We start from the raw sequence: 25575 nt of genomic DNA on the forward strand, positions 1-25575 counted from the left end.
AGACTAATTTTCCTTATATTATCGCTATATCTGCGCACCTATTCCATTAACACCCGATACCCTCTAAAGTAAAAATTAAACTCTGCTTTTATTTTCCCACCCTGCTACCGAGGCATAATTTGAGTATAAGTGTTTCCGCCACACTCATTGCTAACAGTGGTATAAAACCTACCATATAGGCAGCCATCTCCGTAGACGAACATTAGCAGTAGAATGGGCTGTTCAGAAGAGCTCAGTGACTTTAAGTCAGATTGTGAAATTTCTGCCCTGACCCAGGGTAGGTGCTATTATTGTGAAGTGGAAGCATCTAGGAGTAACAACAGCTCAGCCATGAAGTGGTGGACCATGAACAATCACAGAGCGACGCTGCTGAATATCATAAAAATAGTCTGTTCTCTGTAGCATCACTCACTACAGAATCCAAACTGCCACTGCAAGCAACATCAGCACTACCACTGTGCATCAGGAGCGTCACGAAATGGGTTTCCCATGGCCGAGCAGCGAGACGTAAGCCACCGGGAGTGGTGGAACTTAATGTAATGAATCACACTTCACTATCCGGAAATATGATGGACGAATCTAGGTTTGGCAGATAACAGGAGAATGCTATCTAACGGAATGCCTACTGTAAAGTTTAGTGGAGGAGGGATTGGGTTTGGGCCCCTTAGTTCCAGCAAAGTTTGATGTGGGGGAACTTGAGTGTCCCACACAGAGCCCTGACTTTAACCCCACTGAACTTGTTTCTGATAAATTGGAACGGAGATTGTGAGCCAGGCCTTCTCGTCCAACATCAGTGTCTGACCTCACAAATGTTCTGTCAACTGAATGGGCACAAATTCCCACATACCCCAATATCTTGTGGAAAGTCTTCTCAGAAGAGTGGAGGCTGTTAAAGCCGCAAAGAAAGCCCCTTAATGCACTATATAAGTGGCTATGTTAATGGTGCTATATAAATAAAAAGATAATACCGGTAATAATGCCCATAGTTTTGAAATGGAACGCCTAACAATACTCCCATAGATGCCCACATATTTTTGGTGATGGAGTGTACATTCATTAACATAATGCAGGCTGAAAATCACTGTTTAAAATCACACCAATAAAGTACCGCTCCTATTTTAGATACCAAGCAAATGCAATCATTATCTCTATACTAAACAGTGAAATTATTTTAATGAAAATGGTACAGTGCCAAAAATAGAATATTAAGGAGAGGATTCATTAAGCTCCAATATAGCGATTACTGTTTAGCTCCAATGACACTTAGGAACTTAGCAACCTAGACACATGTCTCTTTATAATTAAAGGCTTATCCGTGGCCTTTCTAGTATGTCTCATTAAAATATCAAAGCAAAGTAAGGAGAACTTCACACGCTATATAACACATTTACATTTTCCATTCCTGAATTAGGTCTGTACCCCAAGCTCCTGTGCAGTGAATGAACCTGTGTCATTAAAGGCACTTAAATGCTTTCTAGCAACTATCATTCTAATCATATGTGGAAGGCTAAACTAGATAGGCATACTATTTTTACCTACACAGACATGATGACAAACTCAGAAATCAAAGTGGTCTCACGGAAAGGCAGAGCAAAAAATCTTTCCAGAGGTGTACGATCCTATAACCCTATGGGTAAGCGATGGGGGTCAGGACACTTTCCCAAAGGGAGGTTATGCCAGGGGGGAAAAAGCTTACACTTTACCATAACACAGTATCTTTGCAAACATACTGCCCCCCCAAAACAAAATTATTAACTTCCCCAGTAACTTCTTTAAATTATTTTAAACAAAAAATTGTATTTTCTTTTTACCCAATTAATCCAAAAAATAATCGGCCAACTAATTAATTATGAAAATAATCATTAGTTGCGGCCCTAAACAAATGGAAATTCTTGTGTCTTCGATTTTAATTGTATTTGATTTCTGAGGATTTTTTCAGTTTGAGTAGCTTCGGGTGTAAGCACTACAAAAAGGTTGGTAAAATGTGCCCAAGATGCCAACTGCATGTAACCCTGTAATGCACATGTGGAAGGCGCTGTCTAGTCATCAAAACTTTTTTCCTTTTTAATTCATATTTATTTTTATGAACCCTTTCTTTCTATAATTACCAGAGTTAGAAGATTAGACTTCATTTAACTCCCCCATTAGTATGGCATTTAACTCCCCCATTTAGCATGTAAATGTCTTTCACATGCTCAACTGCTGACAGTATTATTATCAAATACTAAAGGGAAATAAAAAAAAAAAAAAAGCAACTCAATTGAAAGTGATCTTTTTATTTTGTGGTATGGAATGACATACTATTTTTTTTATATAAAGACTGCATTACATGCTAGCAGTACTACTATTAATTATGCAGTGAAAGTGAATAAACCATTGGAGATACAAGAAATATCTAACATTGCATTATGAAAATTTACTGTACTGTAAAGTGCATGTAACCACTTTGTCATTCTTAGAATCGTTATTCAAAGTATCATTCATACACAGGTTTCTGGGGACTGTGGAAGGTCCTGTAGCTCTGCACCTTTTCTCCGGTGTTCTAGAATAATGGTGTCGGCTACTATCACTCTGTCAGCATTCATCTCTTAAGTCATTACCATTTGAGAAGGGAATATATATGTTGCAATTATAATTTTGGTAGCTTCATTCTGCAGCATGCACAACACAGCAACAGCATTGCGCCATTAGACTAGCGCTGAAAACCATTAACACTTAATCACCGCTGATGGGACCTTGGCAATGCCCATCCAATACAGGGCAATGGGTTAATTTTGTGGCTAGCTATCACAACCTACAATTTCAGTAAGCGTAAATATTTTGCCTTATAATACATGAGAATAAGAAAAAAAAAAAATCAACATGCAGAAGGCTACTGCATTCTGAGCAATAAGAGACTAGTGATACATTTAATAAGATGTAGAGGCTATATATATATATATATATATATATATATATATATATATATATATATATATATCTATACACATACACACACACACACGCACACACACACGCACGCAATCTAGACCTATATGTATATGGAAAGTCTATTTCTTAAACATCACTGCTTCTTTAATTAAACAGATACAGTAAAGAGTTGAAGTTATGAGTATAATTAGAAAGAATTACAAAAATATAAGGATGTTCACAGAACAAAAAATGGCCACATGTGATCAAATAAACTTAATCCCTTTCATTTCCGGAGGCAGATAGTCCTGCTGTACAGGTTCACTGTACATGGGGTTATATTTATAGTCTTTGCCATAACCCAAATTTTTCATGAGCTTTGTTGGTGCATTCCTCAGGTGTAAGGGAACAGGTGGAAGTGGCCCCTTGTGGTTCTTTAAGCAATCTTTCACTTTCCTGTAAGCACTGTATACTGCTATTGATTTTGGAGCACGAGCCATATACATCACACATTGAGCTAAAATCACCTGCAAAACAAATATACATATATAAATACAAACTATTTATTTCTAAAGGCATTTCAACATTATTTAAGCAAATAATCAAAACCCAATTCACCCTAAATCACCATGCTTCCCATTAGACACTTTATGTGTACATTTCAGATAGGTAGATTTAAGTAGTATTTTCTGGTGCGTGCCAATCCATTGGTTTGTTGTATGTATGTATCAGTCACTTCAGCAGCACCCAAAAAATGTAATTTTTATGTTTTTAGGCTGTGCTCTTCTTTTAGTATGGTTTATGTATACTTGCAAGTTTTGACTAGAAATTAAGGTAAAGCATCCCATTTACCACACAGCTGCTTCATTAATGGTGTCCAGAGAGGGACTAAATGGGTTAAAAGGCAGCACAGTCCCGTTGATTCAACACCACAGTTAGCATCGTAGCCATGTTAGGATTAGACAGGATTAACCAATGTTGGGGTACTTTGACATAACGGTGGGATAAGTAATGTATAGAGATGTGTATCTATAACATCACAGTTGTGTGAAAAAGAAAGTACACCATCTTTGAATTCTATTGTTTTACATATCAGGACATAATAACAATCATCTGTTACTTATCAGGTCTAAAAGTTTGGTAAATACAATCTCAGATGAACAACAACACATGACATATTACAAAGTGTCATTATTTTTTTCAACAAAAATAAAACCTAAATGGAGAAGCCAGGTGTGAAAAACTAAGTACACCTTATGATTTAATAGCTTGTGGAAACATTGACCTTGGTATATACTGTTAAATGTATTTACCAATAGTTTTTTTTTTATTTAATCTTTTGCATTACTGAAAGTTGGTCCTACAAGATACGTAGGATGGGCATTAGCCATCTAAACGCAACAGGGCTTATGAGACATATATCCAAGAAATACAGTGGAAGGCTGACTTACATCGCATTCTGGCATTCCAATAAAATGGCAGGCTTGGTAAGCAGATACTGCTTGGGGTAGTGCCAGGGGATCAGCTAAGCCTGGGACATTAAACACATAGAAATCACAGTTTAGAAATTCACTCAGGTGCAACATAACTTATTATAATATTTTGCTGTCATCCTGAAATCTTATTGGGGCCATCCGGGACAGATATTAAGACAATATTTAGCTACAGTGTTTGGACCACTGTTTATGTATTGGCTAACTGAAGTATAACATATTGCAAACTTTTTAAAGAGCTTTAGAGCATTAGCATGAAATGTAGCAGCTGGATTTGTAGTTTTAATTGACAACCTCAGAACAGTTGATTTTAATTGAATGGAAACAATTTTTTTGCCATCTAAAATGGGGAAAAATGAAGAAAAACAATGTTTATGTTAAGATAAGCGATAGATTTTTAACTATTTCCAAATCAAATGCAAAATATTAACAAGAACTGTCAAGAAGTAAAACCAAATATAGACTAAAATATATTGTTCCACAATGATTAGATGACACAGTGATGGAGAGCTGGTTTTGGTATTAGCAGATTAATAACATAATTGGTTCGAATAAAACTAAAATAAAGCCGGCAATGTGCATTTGAAAGAGATAGAGGAAGTGTTACTATGAGTCACAAACCATTATTTTTTTTTCTGAGGGTGACATGTTTCTTGAGAAACCTAGTGCTCCTGAAGATATTGTTAGTTTTTTTTTAAGTTATGACTGTATAGATCTCTAGGATTCAAGAGGTAAAAAAAATAATTATATATATATATATATATACACACACACACACACACACACACACATATACATACATACACGCACCCATTTTAAGTCCCATCATTAATTCCATGTGCGGTCATTACTTGGGGTAGCTTGGAAACAAACAGAGATGGGTGGAACGCAATACTACTAATGTTACTATTAGATGTTATATGGAAAAAAAAAATTGTGCAGATATTTAAATATATTCAGAACACAAGTAATCTGCATAAGTATTAAAGGGGCAAATCCCCTTTCCTACTAACAAATGTATCACAAGTAATGTCATCCAATCTCTAACAGGGGATAACCCTTAGATTATATCATAAACTAAGAAATGGAATGCCATCCTAAAATAAAACTTGACTTTTAATACTGCCTTAAAACATAATCAGTCAAGCAATTATACCAAACGAAGCAGATGCTGACCCAAAAAATGGAACTAAAAAGACTCCGGAAATTTACTCCGCAGTAGCTGCCTAAATAAAGTATTATTATACTACCTTACCCTAGTGACATAACATACAAAAAAGAAGAAATGAGATTTCTACAGTTGCTATTGTAAAATGTCAAGGTGGCAAACCAAAATGCAAATCAGTAAGTGAGCAAATGAGTACCAGCAGAACTTAAAAAAGGCAGCACTATATAGCCACTTCTCCAAACCCCTTTCTGGAGACAAGGGGAGGATGGATCCACTGCAGATGTGCCGAAGTAGTGGGTAAGAACCTCTGTTTTCGAAGGTCTGCGTAAAGCAAAATCAGCTGTGTGACGAAGGGTAGATACTCCAACACCTTGATTAAAAGTTACATTTTATTTTAAGATGACATTTCAAGCATGCATTTCCTATCCTGCATAAGTAACCAAACTTATGTGTTCATCCCTCAAATGACTGATGAGTTTGAGCACATTGGGCTCTAGTCCTCTTTACATTAGTCAGGAGTTGGGCTCTAGCAAATGGCAGCTCACATCGCTATAAACAAAACACATACCTATATCTTCACTGGCAAATCTTACTAAGCGTCTAGCCACATAGAGAGGATCTTCACCACCCTCAAGCATTCGCCCAAGCCAATAGAGAGATGCATTCTCATCTGACCCTCGTATGGATTTATGAAGTGCAGAGATACAGTTGTAGTGCTCTTCTCCTGAAATAAGAAAACATGGCAAGAATTTAAACAACTTAACAGGAACGATTTCATTGTTAAGGCCGACGTGAATATCATTCGTCTCATGTTTTGTCCTGCATTACGTACAAGGTTTGTCCCTGCATTTTTCCCCTCTTCTCTGCTGTACACGGGCCCAGTATCCAATCAAGTGTGATCTCTTCTAGATTTCCATATTACATAGTACAAGTCATACAGTAAATTCAAAACAAACATGGCCCTAATTAGTTTTTGAAAGACAATAAGTCATATGAAACGATTCCAAATAAATGTGCCTCAATTTTGCAGCATTTCCATTTGAATGCACTTCCTTCACTGCATTGCATACACACCCTATTGGGGAGTTGGTACTAGGCACAGGTGGATATACGCATAGGTATCTTCTCTGAGACCTCAGACAGGAGGTTGTGCAAGGCAGATATATATATTATATATATATATATATATATATATATTATATAAGCGCCAGAGCACATTTATCCCCAAAAGCCGAGATGGGCGTTTATATTCTATGGCCCCTTGGTGCTTGCGCAGCTGTTCTTTCTGATCTTTCTCCTTGCTTTACTGGTTTCTAGGCACGCAGCCATAGTGTAACATTTGCATTATGTATGGTCTTCACTCAAATTGTTGTTGAAGTAACCTGAAGCTAAGTTGTTTTTTTTCATCCATGAATGTCACAGTACACAATATAGCATAGTGTAGGCACATATAGGAAAGTGTTAAAATCCATTACATTAAGCTTAGAATGCAAACGCTAGGAAAAAAAACATATGCCCACATGCATGCCAACATGTTTCCACCTCTGAACAGGGAAAAAAAGCAAAAATTGGGAAAAAACTGTTTTTTCCAAAGCCATTTTTTGCTTATTATTTACTGAATGCACTTTTATTTCAAGCATGATACTTTTATATCCACTGCATTTCATGTTCGCAGTTTAACAAAATGATACTACATTTGTAAAACTACTCCACAAAATTTCAATTTCTTCCAGGAAAAAAAAAAACAGGTTTTTCCCATGAATTTCCAGAAATTTGACATCTCTACCTATGACACACATTTTTTACTTTGAGCACAAACCCTCATCACTTGCTCATCAGTATTCTGGCCATTTTTGCTTAAAACCATACAAATAAATGTATTGTGATAATTGTATTTTCTTACTTCTTTTTTTCATGTATATTTTTTTAACTGCCGGATCAACAGCAACAACAATTAGTAGATGGGGAAAAGGCTGAACTTGATAGACCTATGTTTTTTTCAGCCTTGATCTTAGCATCTGATCTACCAATAGACCAGTTGGCAGAATGCAAACACTTCAATTCCCCTCACAGTTTCTGTTACCACTTTAATTTTATTTTGTAGCTGGCACTCTATGGGTTAAAAGGTGAGCCAAACCAGTTTTTACAGTAAATTAGTCAAACTTTTTTCCTTGCAATTTGAGCCGCATTTCATTAACTCTGCTTGCGCACACTAACAGCAGCTGATGACAGTTAGGCAGTACTGCACATTCCTGCATGAATTATAGAGAGGATTCAATGTTAAGATGAATTACATGCAATATTATATTGTGTATTATATATATATATATATACACGTATATATATATATATATATACACGTATATATATATATATATATATATATATATATACGTATATATATATATATATATATATATATATAATACACACAAACATACACACTACTATTTAAATGCTTGGGGAAAACACAAATTGTGTCCATTAAAATAATATCAAATGAATCAAAAATACTTTGAAGACATTATAGGTGTATACGGCTTTTGTACCTGGAAACGGCTGATTTTAATGAAATATCTTCATAGGCATACAGAGAAAACGTATCACTCCCGTCACTCCTATGTTCCAATGGCACCCTGTGTTCAATAATCCAAGTTTACCTTTAAAAGGCCAATAGATTATTAGAACACCCTCTTGGAATATATGTGCACACAGCACCAAAAAATATCCAAACAACCAGAAAACAGTCAAGAGATACAATCAAATTAGGCTGTACCTGTGAGGTCTTGCCCAATATTTAGGCACAGATGTCTTTATCAAGGGTAAATAAAATCTTATTTACCCTTGATTAAAGTTGTTAATCCCGAAACAACAACAACAACAACAACAACAGGGGTACTGCAGGTACTGCATTCAACCATACAAGGTCAATGGAGCCCAGGTCACTAATCAGTGAGATAATTTTTTTAAAAAAAATGTTTTTTTTAAAAAAAATAAAAAAATGGTAACATGTAAAAATTCCCCACTGTCACCAAAAAATAAAGAAAAATAATTTTTTTATGAGCGAGTCCTACAATTCAAGCTATAGCTTCACAAAAATTCCCGCATGGAAAGAGTTAAAATATTGGCATTATAAATGCCCATAGGGTGCCTAGTTTTAAAAATGTATGTTTTGATGGGGTAAATTGAATTGGCCGGGTTCAAAGATGTCCCAAATATGGGACATGGGGGCAGTAGGACCAGATGTCTAAATGGCAAAAAAATATACACCTCACAAAGGTGACCTTTTAGTCCCCTAACACCTAACCTAACACATGCATGTGGGGTATCACTGCGCTCAGGAAATGTTACTGAACACACATTTGGGGTGTTGTTTGACACGGACATATACCAGGAGCTGTAAATTCATACCTGAAGTAAAACATGTGTGAAAAAAATACAAAACAAATTACTACCATAAAGTTTGACAAAGGCTGGTGGTAAAATTAGTGCATGGAAAGGGTTAAAATACCAGCTTTTGATGGGGTAAATTTAATTGGCTGGCTTCAAAGATACCCGATATAGCACATGGGGCAGAATGACCGGCTTTGCGGAAAAAATGGTTTTGAAATAGCAAAATGCTACTTTTACTTATTGCCCAATAACATGCAGAAAAAAGCAAAAAACATAAAAACATTGGGTATTTCTAAACGCAGGACAAATAGTAGAATGTATTTAGCAGGTTTTTTCATTAGTTTTTGCAGATGAGTAAGTTTTTTGTTTAAAAAGTGAGATTACCATATTTTACCATTTTTTTTTATATTAAATTAGATATGATAAAAATAATGGTATCTAAAGAAAGTCCTGTTTGTCCTGAAAAACCCCCAATATATAATATGTGTGGGAGCAGAAATGAGAAAGAAAATCACAGCTAAACAGCAACACTGAAAAATGTTAAAAGAGCCTTTGTCCCACAATGCACGAGTAAGAAACAGTCTTGTCATTAAGGGGTTAAAGTGAATTCTCCATTTGATAGGAAGCCAATGGGGAGACTGTAAAATACATGTAATATGGCATGAGCGGGGTTGATTTGTTAATAGTCTGGCTGCTGCGTTCTGAGCCAACTGCAGTTTGTGAAGTTCTTTTTCTGGGAGGCCTACATACAGTGCGTTGCAATAATCCAGACAAGATGTCACAAATGGGTGGATTAGGGTGGCAATATCCTCTGGTGGGATTAGGGGCTTTATCCTGGCTACATTCCTCAGGTGGAAGAAGGCAGATTTTGTTGCAGCACAGATTTGACGTGTAAGTGACAAACCATTGTCAAGGAGTACTCCAAGATTTCGCACTTCACTTGACCCGAGTACCTCTGAACCCCCGAATTCTATGCCAGTTGTGTTAGTATTTCCTAGGATCGGCGCAGTTATCCTTTGTCCTCTGATCAACAGGACTTCTGTTTTATCAGGATTTACCTTTAACCAGCTATCTTGCATCCATTCTAAGAGATCTGCTAAGCATCTGTTGAAAAGAGATGTTGGATCCTTAGTTCCTGGTGTAAAGGAAAGGTAGAGCTGCGTGTCATCTGCATAGAAGTTGTATCTTAATCCATGTTGTCTGATGATGTCCCCCAGTGGGAGCATGTATATGGCAAATAGAGTGGGAGATAGAATGGATCCTTGTGGCACTCCACACGTTAGTGGTGTGGGAGCTGAGGAACACATTCCTGATGACACCCTTAGTGACCTGTTTGTGAGGAAAGATTTAAACCATGTTAGAACTGTGCCTCCCAGCCCGCATAGGTCTTGCAGCCGCTCAATAAGAAATGTTGGTTAACATCTCACACGTACAGCCTAGTTTCATTGTATTTCTTGACTGCTTTCTGGTTGTTTGCATATGTATATTTGCATTATATATATATACTGTTTTCAGATGTATATTTATTAATGCAGGTGTGCAAATAGATTGTAATTTATGACTCATGATGTGTGTAAATACTTTAGTCTTGGATTAATACACCTCTATAGCATTCCCGGTGTACCGACTTCTCTTTTGTGTGCTTATTGGGAGAACAACCCTTTAAGGTGTTTCCGGCAGTGCCGTCACAGGCAGGGTTCTCGTTCATACAACATTAATAGCCAGCCCTAACTAGGATGGAAGAGGGCAATGTTTTCTACGATCATATCATAAAATGTACAGTCTGTCACATTACCAGAATGGAAATGACATTTAAAGCTGCCGACACCACAGTGTTGATTCTGTAAAAGGAAAACAATTAAAGTGCCAATGAGTGATCTTCATAGGAGTATAAAACTTTTAGAACGCAATTAAAATAAAAAGATAAAAAATATAAATCTCAGCAAAGTTGGATCTGCCCCCTGTCTTTAATCACCCTACAGCAAAAAAGTAGATAATTAAGGACAGACTGCCTACATCATTAAAATCTAAAATTCAGCATTGGAACACCACCCTGTAGTCATAGTCCAGTTTGGGAGCACCGTGCTGTTAATTTCCTTTCTCATTAAGCTTGACAGACAGCTATCCCAGACATTTAATACATAAAAGAGCATCGAATCAGCAGCTGCATCGCCCAGAGACAGCAGATAAACAGAACATGAAATACAAACCACTGTTATTAAGATCCTGTAAAAGACAGTGTGTGTGTTTATGCATACACCGAACAGCCATAACATTATGACTACTGGCCGGTGAAGTGAATAACACGGATAATCTTGTTATCATGGCACCTCTCAGTGGGTGGGAAATATTAGGCAACAAGTGAACATTTTGTCCTCAAAGATGATGTGTTAGAACATGGAAAAATAGGCAAGTGTAAGTATCTGAGGGACTTTGACAAGGGCCAAATTGTGATGGCTAGACGACTGCGTCAGAGCATCTCCAAAGCTGCAGCTGTTGTGGGATGTTCCCAGTCTGCAGTGGTCAGTACCTATCAAAAGTGGTCCAAGGAAGGAAAAGCAGTGACCCGACAACAGGGTCACGGTCAGCCAAGGCTCATTGATGCATATAGGGGCGAAGGCTGGCCCGTGTGACCAAAACCAATAAATGAACTACTGTAGCTCAAATTGCTAAAAAGTTAATGCTGGTTCTGATAGAAAGGTGTCAGAACACACAGTGCATCACAGTTTGTTGTGTATGGGGGTGCACAGCCGCAGACCAGTCAGGGTGCCCATGCTGATCCCTGTCCACTGCCGAAAGCGTCTACAATAGGCATGTGAGCATAAGAAATGGACCACAGAGCAATAGAAGAAGGTGGCCTGGTCTGATGAACCACATTATTCTTTTAAACCACCAGGATGGCCAGGTGTATGTGCATCACTTACCTGGAGAACACATGGCACCAGGATGCACTATGGCAAGAAGGCAAGCCAGCAGAGGCAATGTGATGCTTCGGGCAATGTTCTGCTGGGAAACCTTGGGTCCTGACATGTACCACCTATCTAAGCATTGTTGCAGAACACGTACACCCTTTCATGGACATGGTATTCCATGATGGCATTGGCCTTTTTCAGCATAAGGATAATGCAACCTGCCACAAAGCAAAAATGGTTCAGGAATGGTTTGATGAACACAAGTTCAAGGTGTTGACTTGGCCTCCAAATTCCCCAGATCTCAATCCAATCGAGCATCTGTGGGATGTGCTGGACAAACAAGTCCGATCCATGGAGGCCCCACCTTGCAATTTACAGGACTTAAAGGATCTGCTGCTTACATCTTGGTGCCAGACACGACAGCCCACTTTCAGGGGTCTAGTGGAGTCCATGCTTTGATGGGTAAGGGCTGTTTTTTTGTGGCAAATGGGGGGGGCTACACAATATTAGGCAAACATACACACCAGGGCAGGCTCTGCCACACCAACACCTGCATCAGGATGGGTTAAGCTACACAAGGCATAAAAAATGCTTTCCACACTTTTTTGTTGTTTGTGTGTTTGCCCCCTTGTGTATTGATGCCCCCAGTATGTAATGCTTCTCATACCCATGTGTATTGTAAACAGCCACCCCCCTTTTGTACTGATTTATGTGATGCCCCAACCACTCTGTATTAATGTACTCTCCCACACCCTTGTGTATTGCCCCATGTGTTGATTTTAATGTAATGCCCCCAGCCAGCCTCCCTCCCTTGTGTATTGATGCCCCCACCCCCTTTTGTGCTGGTTAATGTAATGCTTCTCATACCCATGTGTATTGTAAACAGCCACCCCCCTTTTGTACTGATTTATGTGATGCCCCAACCACTCTTGTGTGCTTATAACCCTCAGCCGCCCCCTTTTTGTATTAATTGTTGCCCCAAGGCAGCCCCCCTTTGAATACAAAAAGGGGGCGGCTGAGGGTTATACAACTCTTCTGTGTGGTCCTAAAAAATGTATTAGCAAATGCCAGTAAAGGATAAGTCATCTTTTTTTTTTAAACACAAAAGGTATTTTTGAGTTATACATCATTTTTTTCCACCTGCGTTTTGATGCCCGGGCCAATCTTTATATATTTTGAAGCGTTACCTTAATGCAGGGATTCCTGATGACCGCTATTTTTAATCATATACTTCACAAAAGCATTCGCTGGTATGTTCTCATTATCGTGCCAGGCTCCACAACGTGCCTGTTCCATGTGCTAGCAATCACACTTTCAACTTGCAGATTAAGCCTGCAACAATCCACCCAGGCAGCTGAACATAGTGTGCCAAGGACAAAGGCGACACTCTGGCTCCATCTTGACTTTAGAATGGCTTCCTTGACATAATGAGGTTTTGTGGGATTCAAGGCTACTGTGCAAAGGAAAATTCACACCAACCATACAAGCATCTCTGAACATTTCCACCACATAAGACTATGTATAAGATAAAACAAATGGTACAAGACAAGGGTTTCCTGTGAAAGTATTTCCACCCACAGCCAGGAAACTCTGGGTTATGTGCATGCTAGTGATTATACAGCCACGTTTACCAAAAAAAGTATTACATTATTATACTTCTTAAGGAAGACTGAGTTATCCATTTTATATATTTCCCCCATTTACAAGGTTAATTGTTGATTATTATGAGTTAGTTAGTGGAGAAAAAAAATTAAAATAGACTTCTGTCCCATTCACCACCTGCAGACAATGAGACAAATACCTGAGCTAACATTAAAATCAATGAAAATAGCAGCAGCCAAATACATGTATGTCGTCGTGAGTACATTTGCATCACTTTGGAGCCAGTTCACCCCAGTCAATAATACTCCCCAATTTTAGATAGTGAAAAACATCTAATACTCTTAATGAAAACATATTCATACTCAAAATTCAGCAAAACTGGGCACCGAATACCTCCACTCCACTATGTTATTTGTTGGGTTATTCACGTTACATCTTTCTTCCCACGCATAACATTAAAATGGCTGCTTCATTTCAAAATGATGGAGCAGAAGTTAATAATCTCCAATTACGCATAGCCAGTTTAACATCAGAAGACCTTTCTAGAAATACATTGCTCTGCAGGCCCATCCAAAGACCAAGCTGCGAAATATTGGATTGCAGGAGATGTCCCTTCCAAATGACACATGAGAGGCATCTGGGCATTCAAAAACCAAAGTGAAGAAAATTATATACACACACACACACACTATATATATATAGTGTGTTTGTGTGTGTATATATATATATATTATATATATATATATATATATACACACACACACATACATACACATATACATAAATGATTTGTACACATTTTTAGTTTACTTTTTTGGTCCATTTGTTTACAGACAGCAAATGCTGTTTAACCCCTTAACGACCTTTGCCGGTTCAGGACCGTCACGGAAAAACGGTCAACTTAATGACCTTTGACGGTCCTGAACTGTCAAAAAATTAAATAAGCATAGAAAGTGATCAACTATCGTTACTCGATGTCGAGGCATTCAGCAAGGCCGAGAGTGGCATCGGGGGCCATGTCTGGCCCCTCCCCGGGGGGCGTCAACAGCCGCCATACATTGGTGATCAACGATCGCCTCCTAAACTTAAAAGGTGTCGCTGGAATGCCCCGATCAGGAGGCATCCAGCGACACCAAACACTTACCTCTGGATGGGCTGTGACCGCTCCAGGTTCTGCATTCAACCATGCAAGTCAATGGAGCTCAGCTTTCTAATCACAATGCGATTAGTAAAATATTAAAAAAATAAATAAATAAATAAAATAAAAATGGAAAAAAAAATAAAAAAAATGTGCTAACATTTAAAAATAATTATGCAGTGATGTCACTAGATGAACCATCCAGTACCAGCAAAATGTGTAAAAAAAATATAAAAAAAAGTATTAAAAAAATAAAATAAAAAAATAAAGTTTATTATTATTTTGAGCAAGTGCTAAAATTTCTCAAAAATCTCAACAGAGTTAAAATAAAAGGTCAAAGATAGGGCATAGGTACAGACTGACCAAAATGGAGAAAAAAAAAGCGCACTTCCCAAATGTGGCATTTTAAATCTCAAACAACACGACAAACCCATGCATGTCGGGTATCACTGCACTCAGGAGATGTTCCTGAACACACATTGGGGTGTTGTTTGACAGTGACATATACCAGAACCTGTATATCTATAACTAAAGTAAAATTTGTGTGAAAAAAAAATTACTATTACAAAGTTTGATAAAGTGTGGTTGTATAACTGTTGCATGGAAAGGGTTAAAATAACAGCATTTGAAATACCCTGGGTTGTCTAGTTTTCAAAAATATATGGTTTGACGGGGTTAAATTGAGTTAACCGGCTTCAAAGATATTCCAAAGAGGAGATGGAAGCAGACTAACCGGATTTGTTAAAAAAAGGTTTGGAAATCATAAAACGCTACTTGTACTTATTGCCCTCTAACTTACAAAAAACAGCAAAAAAACATAAAAACATTGGGTATTTCTAAACTCAGGACAAGTAGTAGAATCTATTTAGCTAGTTTTTTTACTTGCTTTTTTAGGTGAGTAAAAGATTTTTCAAATAAAAGTCATAAAATGTGTTTTTTTTCAACGATCAAAATAATGGTATCTGAAGAAAGCCCATCTTGTCCTGAAAAAAACAATATATAACTAGATGGGTGAGAAGAAAATTACAGATGAACACAAGCACCACAAAAGTATTAAAACAGCCTCGGTCCCACAGGGTACAAAAAGAAAAAACGAGCCCGGTCCTTAAGGGGTTAATGCCCTTTCGGTTCGGCCGAAATTCAGAAGCTTTTTCCATTCTGAAAAAAAGTCCATTGTCACTCATGGAGGATCCATCCTTTTGCGCAAGCACTTGGATAACAGAGCTTATCATAGAGAGAAGTGTTTGAAATAAGAAGACAGAAGTACAAGAAGAGGCAAGAGAAGAAGCAGAAGTGCGGGACCATGTTAGTGGTTTATGGTAAACTATAGGGAGAAACTGATACAGAGTGAGTGAATAAGAGTGTGAGAGAGTGTGAGCATGAGGGAGAACTTGAGAGCAACAAAACGCAAACGAAAATTTGGAGCTCGCTGCATCATTTTTGTTTGTTTTGTTGGCGGCCCCTCCTTTTTTGTGGGCATTTGTACAAATTGGCAAATTTCCTTAACATTTTGACGAATCAGAATGCACAAGTCTAATTATATACACACACCTCAAAGGAACCTCATAATTGTGACACCTTTTAATTTATTTTGGGACTCAACGACATGAGATACTGCAATATGTTCATGCAGTGACCAACGTTAGCGTCACGATCTTCAAACAGAGTACCACCAAAAAGATTTTGCACTAAAGTCTTGTTTCTCTAAGCAGGGAAGATATTACATTGCAGAGGGATAATCGTTCCTGATGGAAGACACCACTACATCTGCCAACATGAATTACAAGCAGCAATGGTTTTCATATATCGCTGGTAACTATGTAGTGCAGGGAGGAGAATGCAGACTGGCAAACTCCTAGTTCAACACAGACAAAGAATTTCGAGCACTTTCCCCTGTCGCCCCAACACAGGGCACAGTCTCACTAACAGTAAAAGCTTCTCCCTGTGTATCATGTATCACAGTGATAATCACGGTTTTATGTTGTTAGAAGGAATGCAAAAGCCTCCCTCAACCGAATAACTATGTCCTGGTAACTTTTCAATGGAGAAGCCATACATCTATGTGACCACCTGCCATCAAAACAGCTGTGAAATCCACAGACACAAATACCATGAAAATACAAATAGTGCGAACGTTTAAAAAATATACTCACATTAAATAGGTGGTATGCCGTTATTATATAAATATACACACACACCTATACGTTTTTTTTTATAATTAAAACATTCTACACTATGTTGTGGTTGTTACTTCTCTGAATGATTTGCCTGGATTTACTGGAGCATTTGAAGATGTGTTCCTTGGTGGAAGCAATTACCTAGGAAGTACTTGTAGATTAATTTACCCCATTTGTCACCTTACAGTTTCTTTTGACACCACTAAATAGAAAAGGGAATAATGGCACACAGTTTACATGAATAGAAGTAGAATGTAGAGGCAACCATGTGACTGAAATTTAATGTTCTAACTCCAATAACTAGCCCGTTCAAAACGATGGAGCATAAATTAATCTCCAATTACAAATAACCATTTTAAGAGGATAACATCATAAGACCTTTCTAGAAATACACTGCTTTGCAGGTCTATCCAAAGCCTGAGCTTATCTGTAGATCATTTTACACCATTTTCACTCTTGACACCACTGCAAAGAAAAGGGAGCAGAAACATGCTGTTTACATGAGGATTTTGTTTTGTTGATAACTTCACAAATAGGGGAAATTCTATCCCTCTAAACACTTAGATCTCTACAGATTATGGAAATGTATACTTTAAATGGTAAAAGTGAAAAGTTCATAATTGTTTGGAAGGACAGATTATATATTTATTTGCTTTACATGAAAACTTGAAACAGACTAAATATATTTGTCCGACTTGAATCAATGAGTTGAATTTCCCAGACTTTGTTTCCAACCCAATAAAAGTACCCTATTTTATTTATATATTTTATGCACACAAATAGCCAAAATGTAAACCTTATTTCAATACATGTTGGGAAAAATAATACATACATACATACATACATACATACATATTCAGTTTTATTAAAACCATTCCATATCAGGGGGTGTCACTATAAAAGTTAATGTACTTGAGATAAATTGTTATTCATTCTACAATAAAATAACCAAAAGAGGCATTTCTGGTACATTTTGGTTTCAGACCTCTAAAATGCAACCACGGCACAGAGAGGCCCATGATTTCAGACGGATCAGTACTACCCGCACTATACCGTGGAGTTTTATACACCTGCTAAGATTTTCCCCAAATTATTATGAAACCTGCAAAGAAAATTCTAAGGCTGTTTCAATTTGGGCTAATTCTAAATTATAAGCAGGGCTTCAGCAGGAGTCTACTTCTTATGTGAGATTATAAACCTATTGAGAGGTTACGGGTGTAGCTAAGAAGCATCCTTTATTACGGCAAAGCGATTACGCAGATGTGGTCTTTCTTAAAACGAGATCTGGACATTTGCAGCTCTCCTTTCTTGCCAAGCCAAGTGTCATTTGCAATTTGCTGACACTACTTCAGTAACCCCAGAACATGCTAAATCCCCAGGACACCCTTATTAAGAAAAGTTGTTTTGTGTACTCACCAGCCCGGTCATAGAGGATATGCGAACGTTGTAACCCTTCCTTGATATGCTCTTCCTTTATAACCATGCCACCGTTTAACGGATCTTTCCCTGCGGCTAGTCTGGCTTGAACAGACAACTGCAGACCATTCAGTCCTGTCCTGGCGTCTCCATCACAGAGGTGGGCTAGAGTTGTTAAAGCTTTTTGTTCAATATACACTGGGAACCTGCAACCAAGCCACACATTCTACTTGAATACTCAAAATTGAAGCTCTACTAAAATAGTTATTATAAAATATCATAAAACAAATTCACATTTATTTGAAAAAAAAAAAAATCAAGTGTTTACAACATTTTTTACATTTTTCTCCTACAGACTCAAATCTTGCAGCAGATTGATTTTTGAATGTCCACAATTATGCTAAAAGCAGAAGTCTGCGTCTATAAAGCATGCATATAACCCAAAACAGAGCCTTTTGAGTTTCGGTTGAGTTTATTATTTATTATAAAGTTTACATGTACTTTAATACAGGCTAGGATGTATTTTGTCTAGAAACAAAAAGGTACACCAACACGCGCACATGAGCCTCATATTTTGTGATGGCAAGGCATGAAGTAGATCATTTCTATTTGCCTGGGATATGGAGCTATTTACACACTTTTGTCAGTGCAAATTAACAATGTACAACAGAAGTATATGGAGCAGAATTTCTCCCATTGTTTTTGTCTAAGATATCCAAGTCTTTAGTCTAAGTTTAAACCTTTAATTGGACCAATATTTAAAATAAAATAAAAATGCTAACAAAGTATTTACTCAATTTTCTCTCGGACTAATACAGGAATATTCACAGTGTAATAATGTGTAATATACACTGATTACACACATATATATATATTATATATATATATATATATACACACATACATACAGGGTTACTGCACGTATACATATATGTTTACTCCCTGGTTAAAAATAAAAAAAAAGAAATCTTGATCCAGTATGCATTCTACAAAATAATCAGTCATTTTTATTTTTTTATGAATTGTGTTAAAAGCAAAAGCTTCACTTGGTTCAAATGCTGCAAAATCAATCATTTTACATCTATATCATAAACTACTTTTTCTTTTTACAGCCCTACATTTATCCACTTTTTCCGGTCAATGGAGTCATAGTAATCAATACAAGAAGAATTCAGTAACGGAACCCCATGTTAGCAAACAAAGACTTACCAGAAAAAGAGACTTTCAATTACAGCAAGTGTCTATATTCCGGAGCATATATGCAAAGTAGTTTATATTTTTCTACAATTAATTTGGTCTCAGTATTCAAAACACAATCAAATTTTACTAATGTGTAAAACGCTATCCTGTTATAACCTTTTCCAAAAGTCGCACACCATAAATGGCAAAAGGCAGATTGCTGATACAGGCTTTAATCATAAGGATTCAGCTTGCGAAAGAAGCGTCTGATCTGTTTGAGGAACACTGGTCATTACCAATAAGCCATGAGGAATTCCAAATGTAAAGTTCTAAATCCAGCATGACTGCTGCTGCCAGGTGGCAGAGCTTCTCCAAGTGTTGGGAAATAACAGCATGTTGGGAAAGAAAAACCACAACACAGAGGAAACAAAGTAGATGGAAAGTCCTCTTGCGCACGTCACAACACAAAGACAGATGTACCCATAGTCTGTCAATGGTATACAAGGAAAAAAAAAGAACCCAGCAAACATGTCCAAAAAGTAACAAAGATGACAGATATTCAGAAGGCCTGTGCTAAGTTAAGTTAGATTTGAAAGAACAAGCTGAAGGCATCCCCCCTGTACATTTGCTAAGCAATTCCTTGCCTTTGTGATTTGTTGAGAGTTCAGTTTTCACAGCCAAATGTCCATGCGCAAGTTGGGCTGCGCAATATGCACAAAAGTTAAATGTTCTCCTGGAAGACTTGGTTGTCTAAAACAAGGCTTGACAAATTTGTTGTGAATCTAGGCGCTAGCCAAAAAAGTTAGGAGCCAGGATTTTTTTTAAACTAACAGTTGGTCAGGAGTGATCTGATCATCATCAGCCCACTTACTAAAATCACAGCATTTGACCTGGAAGCACCCCGGACTTTTAAGTCAGTGCTGTTTTTTTTCTTATTTTTCTTATTTTTTTGATGAATTATTTTTTTAAAACTCTTTCAATGCTCATGTTCCATTGAGGCACAATCAATCACCGACTGATATTTAGTCCCCACAAGCTTGTGGGGACAAATGTTAACCCCTGCAATGCCGTGAATGTGTCATACGCTGCACTGTCTCTCTCATGGAGCAATCAGGCAGCAGGGGGCTGTTGTGTCAGGTCCCCCACACCCAATCAACACACGACCCCCTTCCATGAAGCTGTCTGTGGCAGCTGAAAACACAATTGCTGGTTTGCCGGCAATCGCGTTTTCAGCCTACAGAACCAATCCATGGGAGTGAGCAAAGGCTCGGGGTGGCTGTGCTGGTCTGCACAGACTCCTGGACAGACAGCAGCGCCACCGTGATCACCACGATTGTGGCGACGTGGGGGCATTTTTGGGGGATCTAACAGGCTGACAAACACCTAGGCGCCAGGACAAAATTCTCAGTCGCCATGGTGACCTGGGATTTGTCGAGCCCTGGTCTAAAATAGTGAAGTACTCTGGCAAGTTTCCTGCAGATAAACAATTTAGATGATGTCTGAAAATGTTCCTTTTGTTACTAAAGAGTTGGCCTAAGAATAAGTATGTGCATATAACATTTCCCCCAGCAGTACAATGTAGATCAGCTGGGGACAATCAGGATTATACAGCGTGAATGGGAACGCTCTTCAGCGACAACGCCAAAGTTGCCAGACATGTAAATCTGCACAGCTTTACGAGATCATCCTACTGCACCAAGAATTCAAAAGTCTCATAGCATTAGATAAAAGAACAGGTGTGGTTATGCGATTGGGTAAATCAAATGTGGCTTTAAAATTATTCTAAAAGCAAGCATCAGAGAATAAAAACAGAAATACAAAGTATTTAGAAACTGAAATAATTACAAATGTAGGGGGAGTAACAGATGAAATACTGAACCAAAGCAATATGCCAAAATGATGAAAACGGAGCAAAACTTAAGGAGGAAGGATTTTGAAACAAGTAAAGTAGAAAATTGTTTATTAAAAATACCTGAACAGATCCAAAATTAGAAGACATAAATATTAATGCTGTAGCTAGGAAACAAAAACTGTCATTTATATTGTTATCAAATCTTTAATACTGACAAATAGTACAAACCTTTAAGAAGTTAGTTGCAATGCCACCATCCCACTTACCATATCCAGGCGGGTGCTGGCCATCTAGCACACCGGGCAATGCATTGTGCAGCCACACTTATTTCAGCAGACGGCCACTGGCCTTAAAGTGCCAAACCACCTTGTCATTGCCAGTCTGGCACATTGCAAGTCATCTGTATATTTTCTACCTAGATTGTTTATTTAGCACCCCTTTTACATACATCTACTCTGGCTGTTGTGTTCTGTCACCTACATGGGCTTTGTGTGAAATAAAGGAAATTAATGGAATTTTCTTTTGTATTTTTACCTGAAATTATTACACTGGCATACATGGTTTGGCTTAAAACTAGGCGACTACAGATAGCTTGACTTGTCCTGAAAAAAAAAAAATATATATATAATACAATATCCCTGGGTAAAGTGTTGTCACCTTACTATAAAACTACAAAAATGAGTGGACAAAACATGCCCGACATCCAGCACTCAAAGGGTTAGATCATATGTATAAAGCCCCAGCAGATTAAGTAGTGCTAGTACAACAGACACATAAAAAAATAACTTAAACAGAGATGACATACTGGTACTGATGGAGAATGCAGCCCTGCTCTCATGAGCTCATAGTTAATGATTTCTATTTTAAACTTACTGCAGGTAACAAGATGCTTTCATTCCAGACAGATTGCTAAAACATGCATGTCCTAGTCCATCCATAACACTGTTTTGTCTTGCACGGAACTTATCAGCGAAGGAAGGCAAGTGTTTAAGATATCCACTGCTGGAGATAAAAGGAGGATTTTGTTTGCTAAAAAAGAACACACTCGACAAATGTAACACTGCCCATGTTTGGCAGACTTCCTCGAGGCAACACTACATAAAAAGATAATTTATCAGCATAGGACGAATAATGGAAACATCTAATTATAGAATCAACATGTTGACTGATTTTTTTCATCTAATACTTAATTTAAAAAAAAAAAAAAAGGAACATCTAGAAAGAAAAATGTGTGTGTATTTATACACATATATACACACACATATAACTTCAGCTTCTACTCTTTTCCAAGAGCCAAATATGTACTTTATAAGGTCTTGTTTCAAACTCATCTTTTGACAGGTATTATAGTTGTCATTTGTTGCTATATCAAGCTGTGGATGAGGTACACAAATCATCTTGTAAACATTTGAACTGAAACCAACTGCTAGGATATAACAAAGTACTTAGAGCTCTTGGAGAAGGAATCTAGATTAGGAGCCATCAAAACATCACATGCATTCATACTGATGCTTGTGAGGACGGTTGCCTGTACCCCACACTTCACGAGCCTGGGTGAGCCTTGCTTGAGGTTTGGACCAATGTTTCGGCTTGCCAAGTTATAGTTTAGTACACTAACTAAAATTATGTAATTGTATTAGGTTCGATTAAGTCATTAAATACGCCGAACAGCCATAAGATTATGACCACTGGCAGGTGAGGTGAATAACACTGATAATCTTGTTATCATGGCACCTGTCAGTGGGTGGGATATTTTAGGCAGCAAGTGAACATTTCATCCTCAAAGTTGACGTGTTAGAAGCAAGAAAAATGGGCAAGCGTAAAGATCTCAGCGACTTTGTCAAGGGCCAAATTGTAATGGCTGGACAACAGGGTCATAACATCTCCAAAACTGCAGTGTTCAAAAGGGGTCCAAGAAAGAAAAAAAGACGTGAACTGGCGACAGGCAGGCCCTTGTGGTCAAATCCAACAGACAAGCTACTGTAACTCAAATTGCTGAAAAAAGTTAATGCTGGTTCTGAAAGGTGTCAGAACACACAGTGTATCACAGTTTGTTGTGTATGGGGCTGTGTAGCTGCAGACCAGTCAGGGTGCCCATGCTGACCCCTTTCCACTGCCGAAAGCACCTACAATGGACACGCGAGAATAAAAACTGGACCACGGAGCAACGGAAGAAGATTGCCTGGTCTGATTAATTATGTTATCTTTTACATCATGTGGATGGTCGGGTCCGTGTGCGTCTCTTACCTGAAGAACACATGGCTTGGCCTCCAAATTCTCAAGATCTCAATCCAACTGATCATTTGTGGGATGTGCTGGACAAAGAAGTCCGATCCATGGAGGCTTACAGAAATTAAACGATCTGCTGCTAATGTCTTGGTGCCAGATACCACAGCACACCTTCAGCCAGGGCTGTTTAGGTGGCAAATGGGGACCCTATAGTATATGGCAGGTGGTCATAATGTTATGGCTGATCAGTGTGTGTGTATGAACATACAGTAGCACAATTAAAACCTTGACTGAATGGAATTTTTTAACATTCAATCAACAATGTATAAAGGGCTTCCAGTTATGCAGCAATGACCACTCAGCTAACTATTCTACTTCAGTTAATATTTTGACCATAGATATACCAAGGACATCAAAATGCACTTGTCTAAGCATTTGGAGTTGTGCAAATGAGAAGTTGGACCCGCTAAACCAGGGGTTTACAAGGAGGATGAACATTTCAAGTACATGAGTTCACTAAGCATTGATTACAAGACCTCCTCCTCCACAGAGCTTCTCTTGCAGTGGCTGCATTGGATATTTAGAGGGTTGCAATGCATCTGGAGAGATACCTTGAATAAATTGAAAAGTGTTGAGTAAGATATTTTAATTACTAGACTAAAAAATTAATTATGTGAAATACATTAAAAGAGGAGTCCAAGCTATATGCATGGATAAGAGAAAGCAAACATCAAACATTTTTATTACAAAAATACATTCTACATATCACTCTAAACCTTTCTGGGGGAATCCATTTTGATCATAGTTTTTCTTAATTGCATTAGTTGCATTTTGTGAAAAATCCAAACAAGACCTATGAAATCTGACGTTTGCACTCCCTGCATCTATCTCCAAAACGACACGAGTAACCACGCATTTTTTCCTTCATGCAAATGATTAGAATTTGCCAAGAGACTGATGGACAGAGAATTTGGCAACCGCCTCTGCCAGTCTCAAAAATAAACACATAGATATCAGTCTCCAAGTGGCAGTGTATGAACTTTGCACTTTAAAGATACAGACCTGACAAGGAAAAACAACTTATTTACTCAAAGAACACTTAGCATTTACTTATTTCCATAATACATTAATCTGCGGACGTACTTCTACATCCTGAAGAAAAGGCGGTTAGAATGAGCATAGGGCATAACAGCAAATTCTGTGTTTTTCACGGACATTACTACACCACCGAGATCAGCCTATTTGCTGACAGCCTGGCCTCTTTTCTGTCAGCAGGAACCAGCATCGCTGCCTTCATGCTGACAAGTTCAATGTAATGGCCGTATAAGTTTGAACACTAGAACGGAAGTTCAGGCATTCCCTTCCTGTCTTGCCAACTCTGATGACAGCAGTGCCTAAAGAAATGCATTTTTTTGGGGGGGGGGACCTTCATGGCCCACCTATCTATAAGTATCCATGTAAGGTTTTTTCTCTCCATGTATACGATAAAACTGATGATGAAGAGAATCTATACAACACCACCATCATATCTAGACAAAACATCTCAAGTAAAAAAGCAGCGCCGCTCCGAATTACTAGAAATCCACCATTTACAAGATGAGACACTAAATGCTAGCCCCATGTTTCAAGCACTGGGACTACTCCAGTTGCAAGTGAAATGATGAGGAGAAAACATCTTAACACCTTGGGGCATACCCAGCAGGGAAGTAATGTCAGGCATCGACTGTAATTTCACCACTAGTCTACACAAGACGTCTTTACACAGCAAATCCAATTGGATACAGAGGAAAATAAACCCTGTAGAGCAGGGGCGTCCAACATGCAGCCAGGGCAACCGATCTTACATGAGACGCACCTCAAGCCCTGCTACTTACTTGTGGGAGGGTCTTCTGGACTGCACAGAGGAAGCGGAGTTCACGTGACATCCTACTTCCTCTGTGCTTTAGCAGAGAAGGCAGAGGGAGGCCGCGCCCCCTGCTGAAGTCTGTGAGCGGCATCGAGGAGCTGCAGTGCAGGTAAGGGGGTGGGGAGGGTGTTTGAATGAGTGTGTGTGATTGAGGGAATGAATCTGTGAATGAATGATTATATGAATAAATGAGTGTGTGT

General features: G+C 38.1%; 1 protein-coding gene across 1 annotated transcript in view; it reads right to left on the reverse strand.

The window, feature by feature from the left end:
* Nucleotides 1–3176: 3176 nt before the first annotated feature.
* Nucleotides 3177–25575, reverse strand: part of LOC149278669 (ATPase WRNIP1-like) — a 35493-nt gene continuing 13094 nt past the window's right edge. The window contains exons 4-7 of the mRNA XM_089501886.1: nucleotides 18210–18415; nucleotides 6140–6295; nucleotides 4362–4441; nucleotides 3177–3437 (exon numbers count right to left, since the gene is read on the reverse strand). Coding sequence (XP_089358012.1) covers nucleotides 3177–3437; nucleotides 4362–4441; nucleotides 6140–6295; nucleotides 18210–18415 — 703 coding nt within the window. The remainder of the gene's footprint in view (nucleotides 3438–4361; nucleotides 4442–6139; nucleotides 6296–18209; nucleotides 18416–25575) is intronic.

This window comes from Sceloporus occidentalis, unplaced genomic scaffold (assembly GCF_023333645.1).
Source record: "Sceloporus occidentalis isolate IW3139 unplaced genomic scaffold, rSceOcc1.0.p SCAF_186, whole genome shotgun sequence".
Lineage (NCBI taxonomy): Eukaryota > Metazoa > Chordata > Lepidosauria > Squamata > Phrynosomatidae > Sceloporus > Sceloporus occidentalis.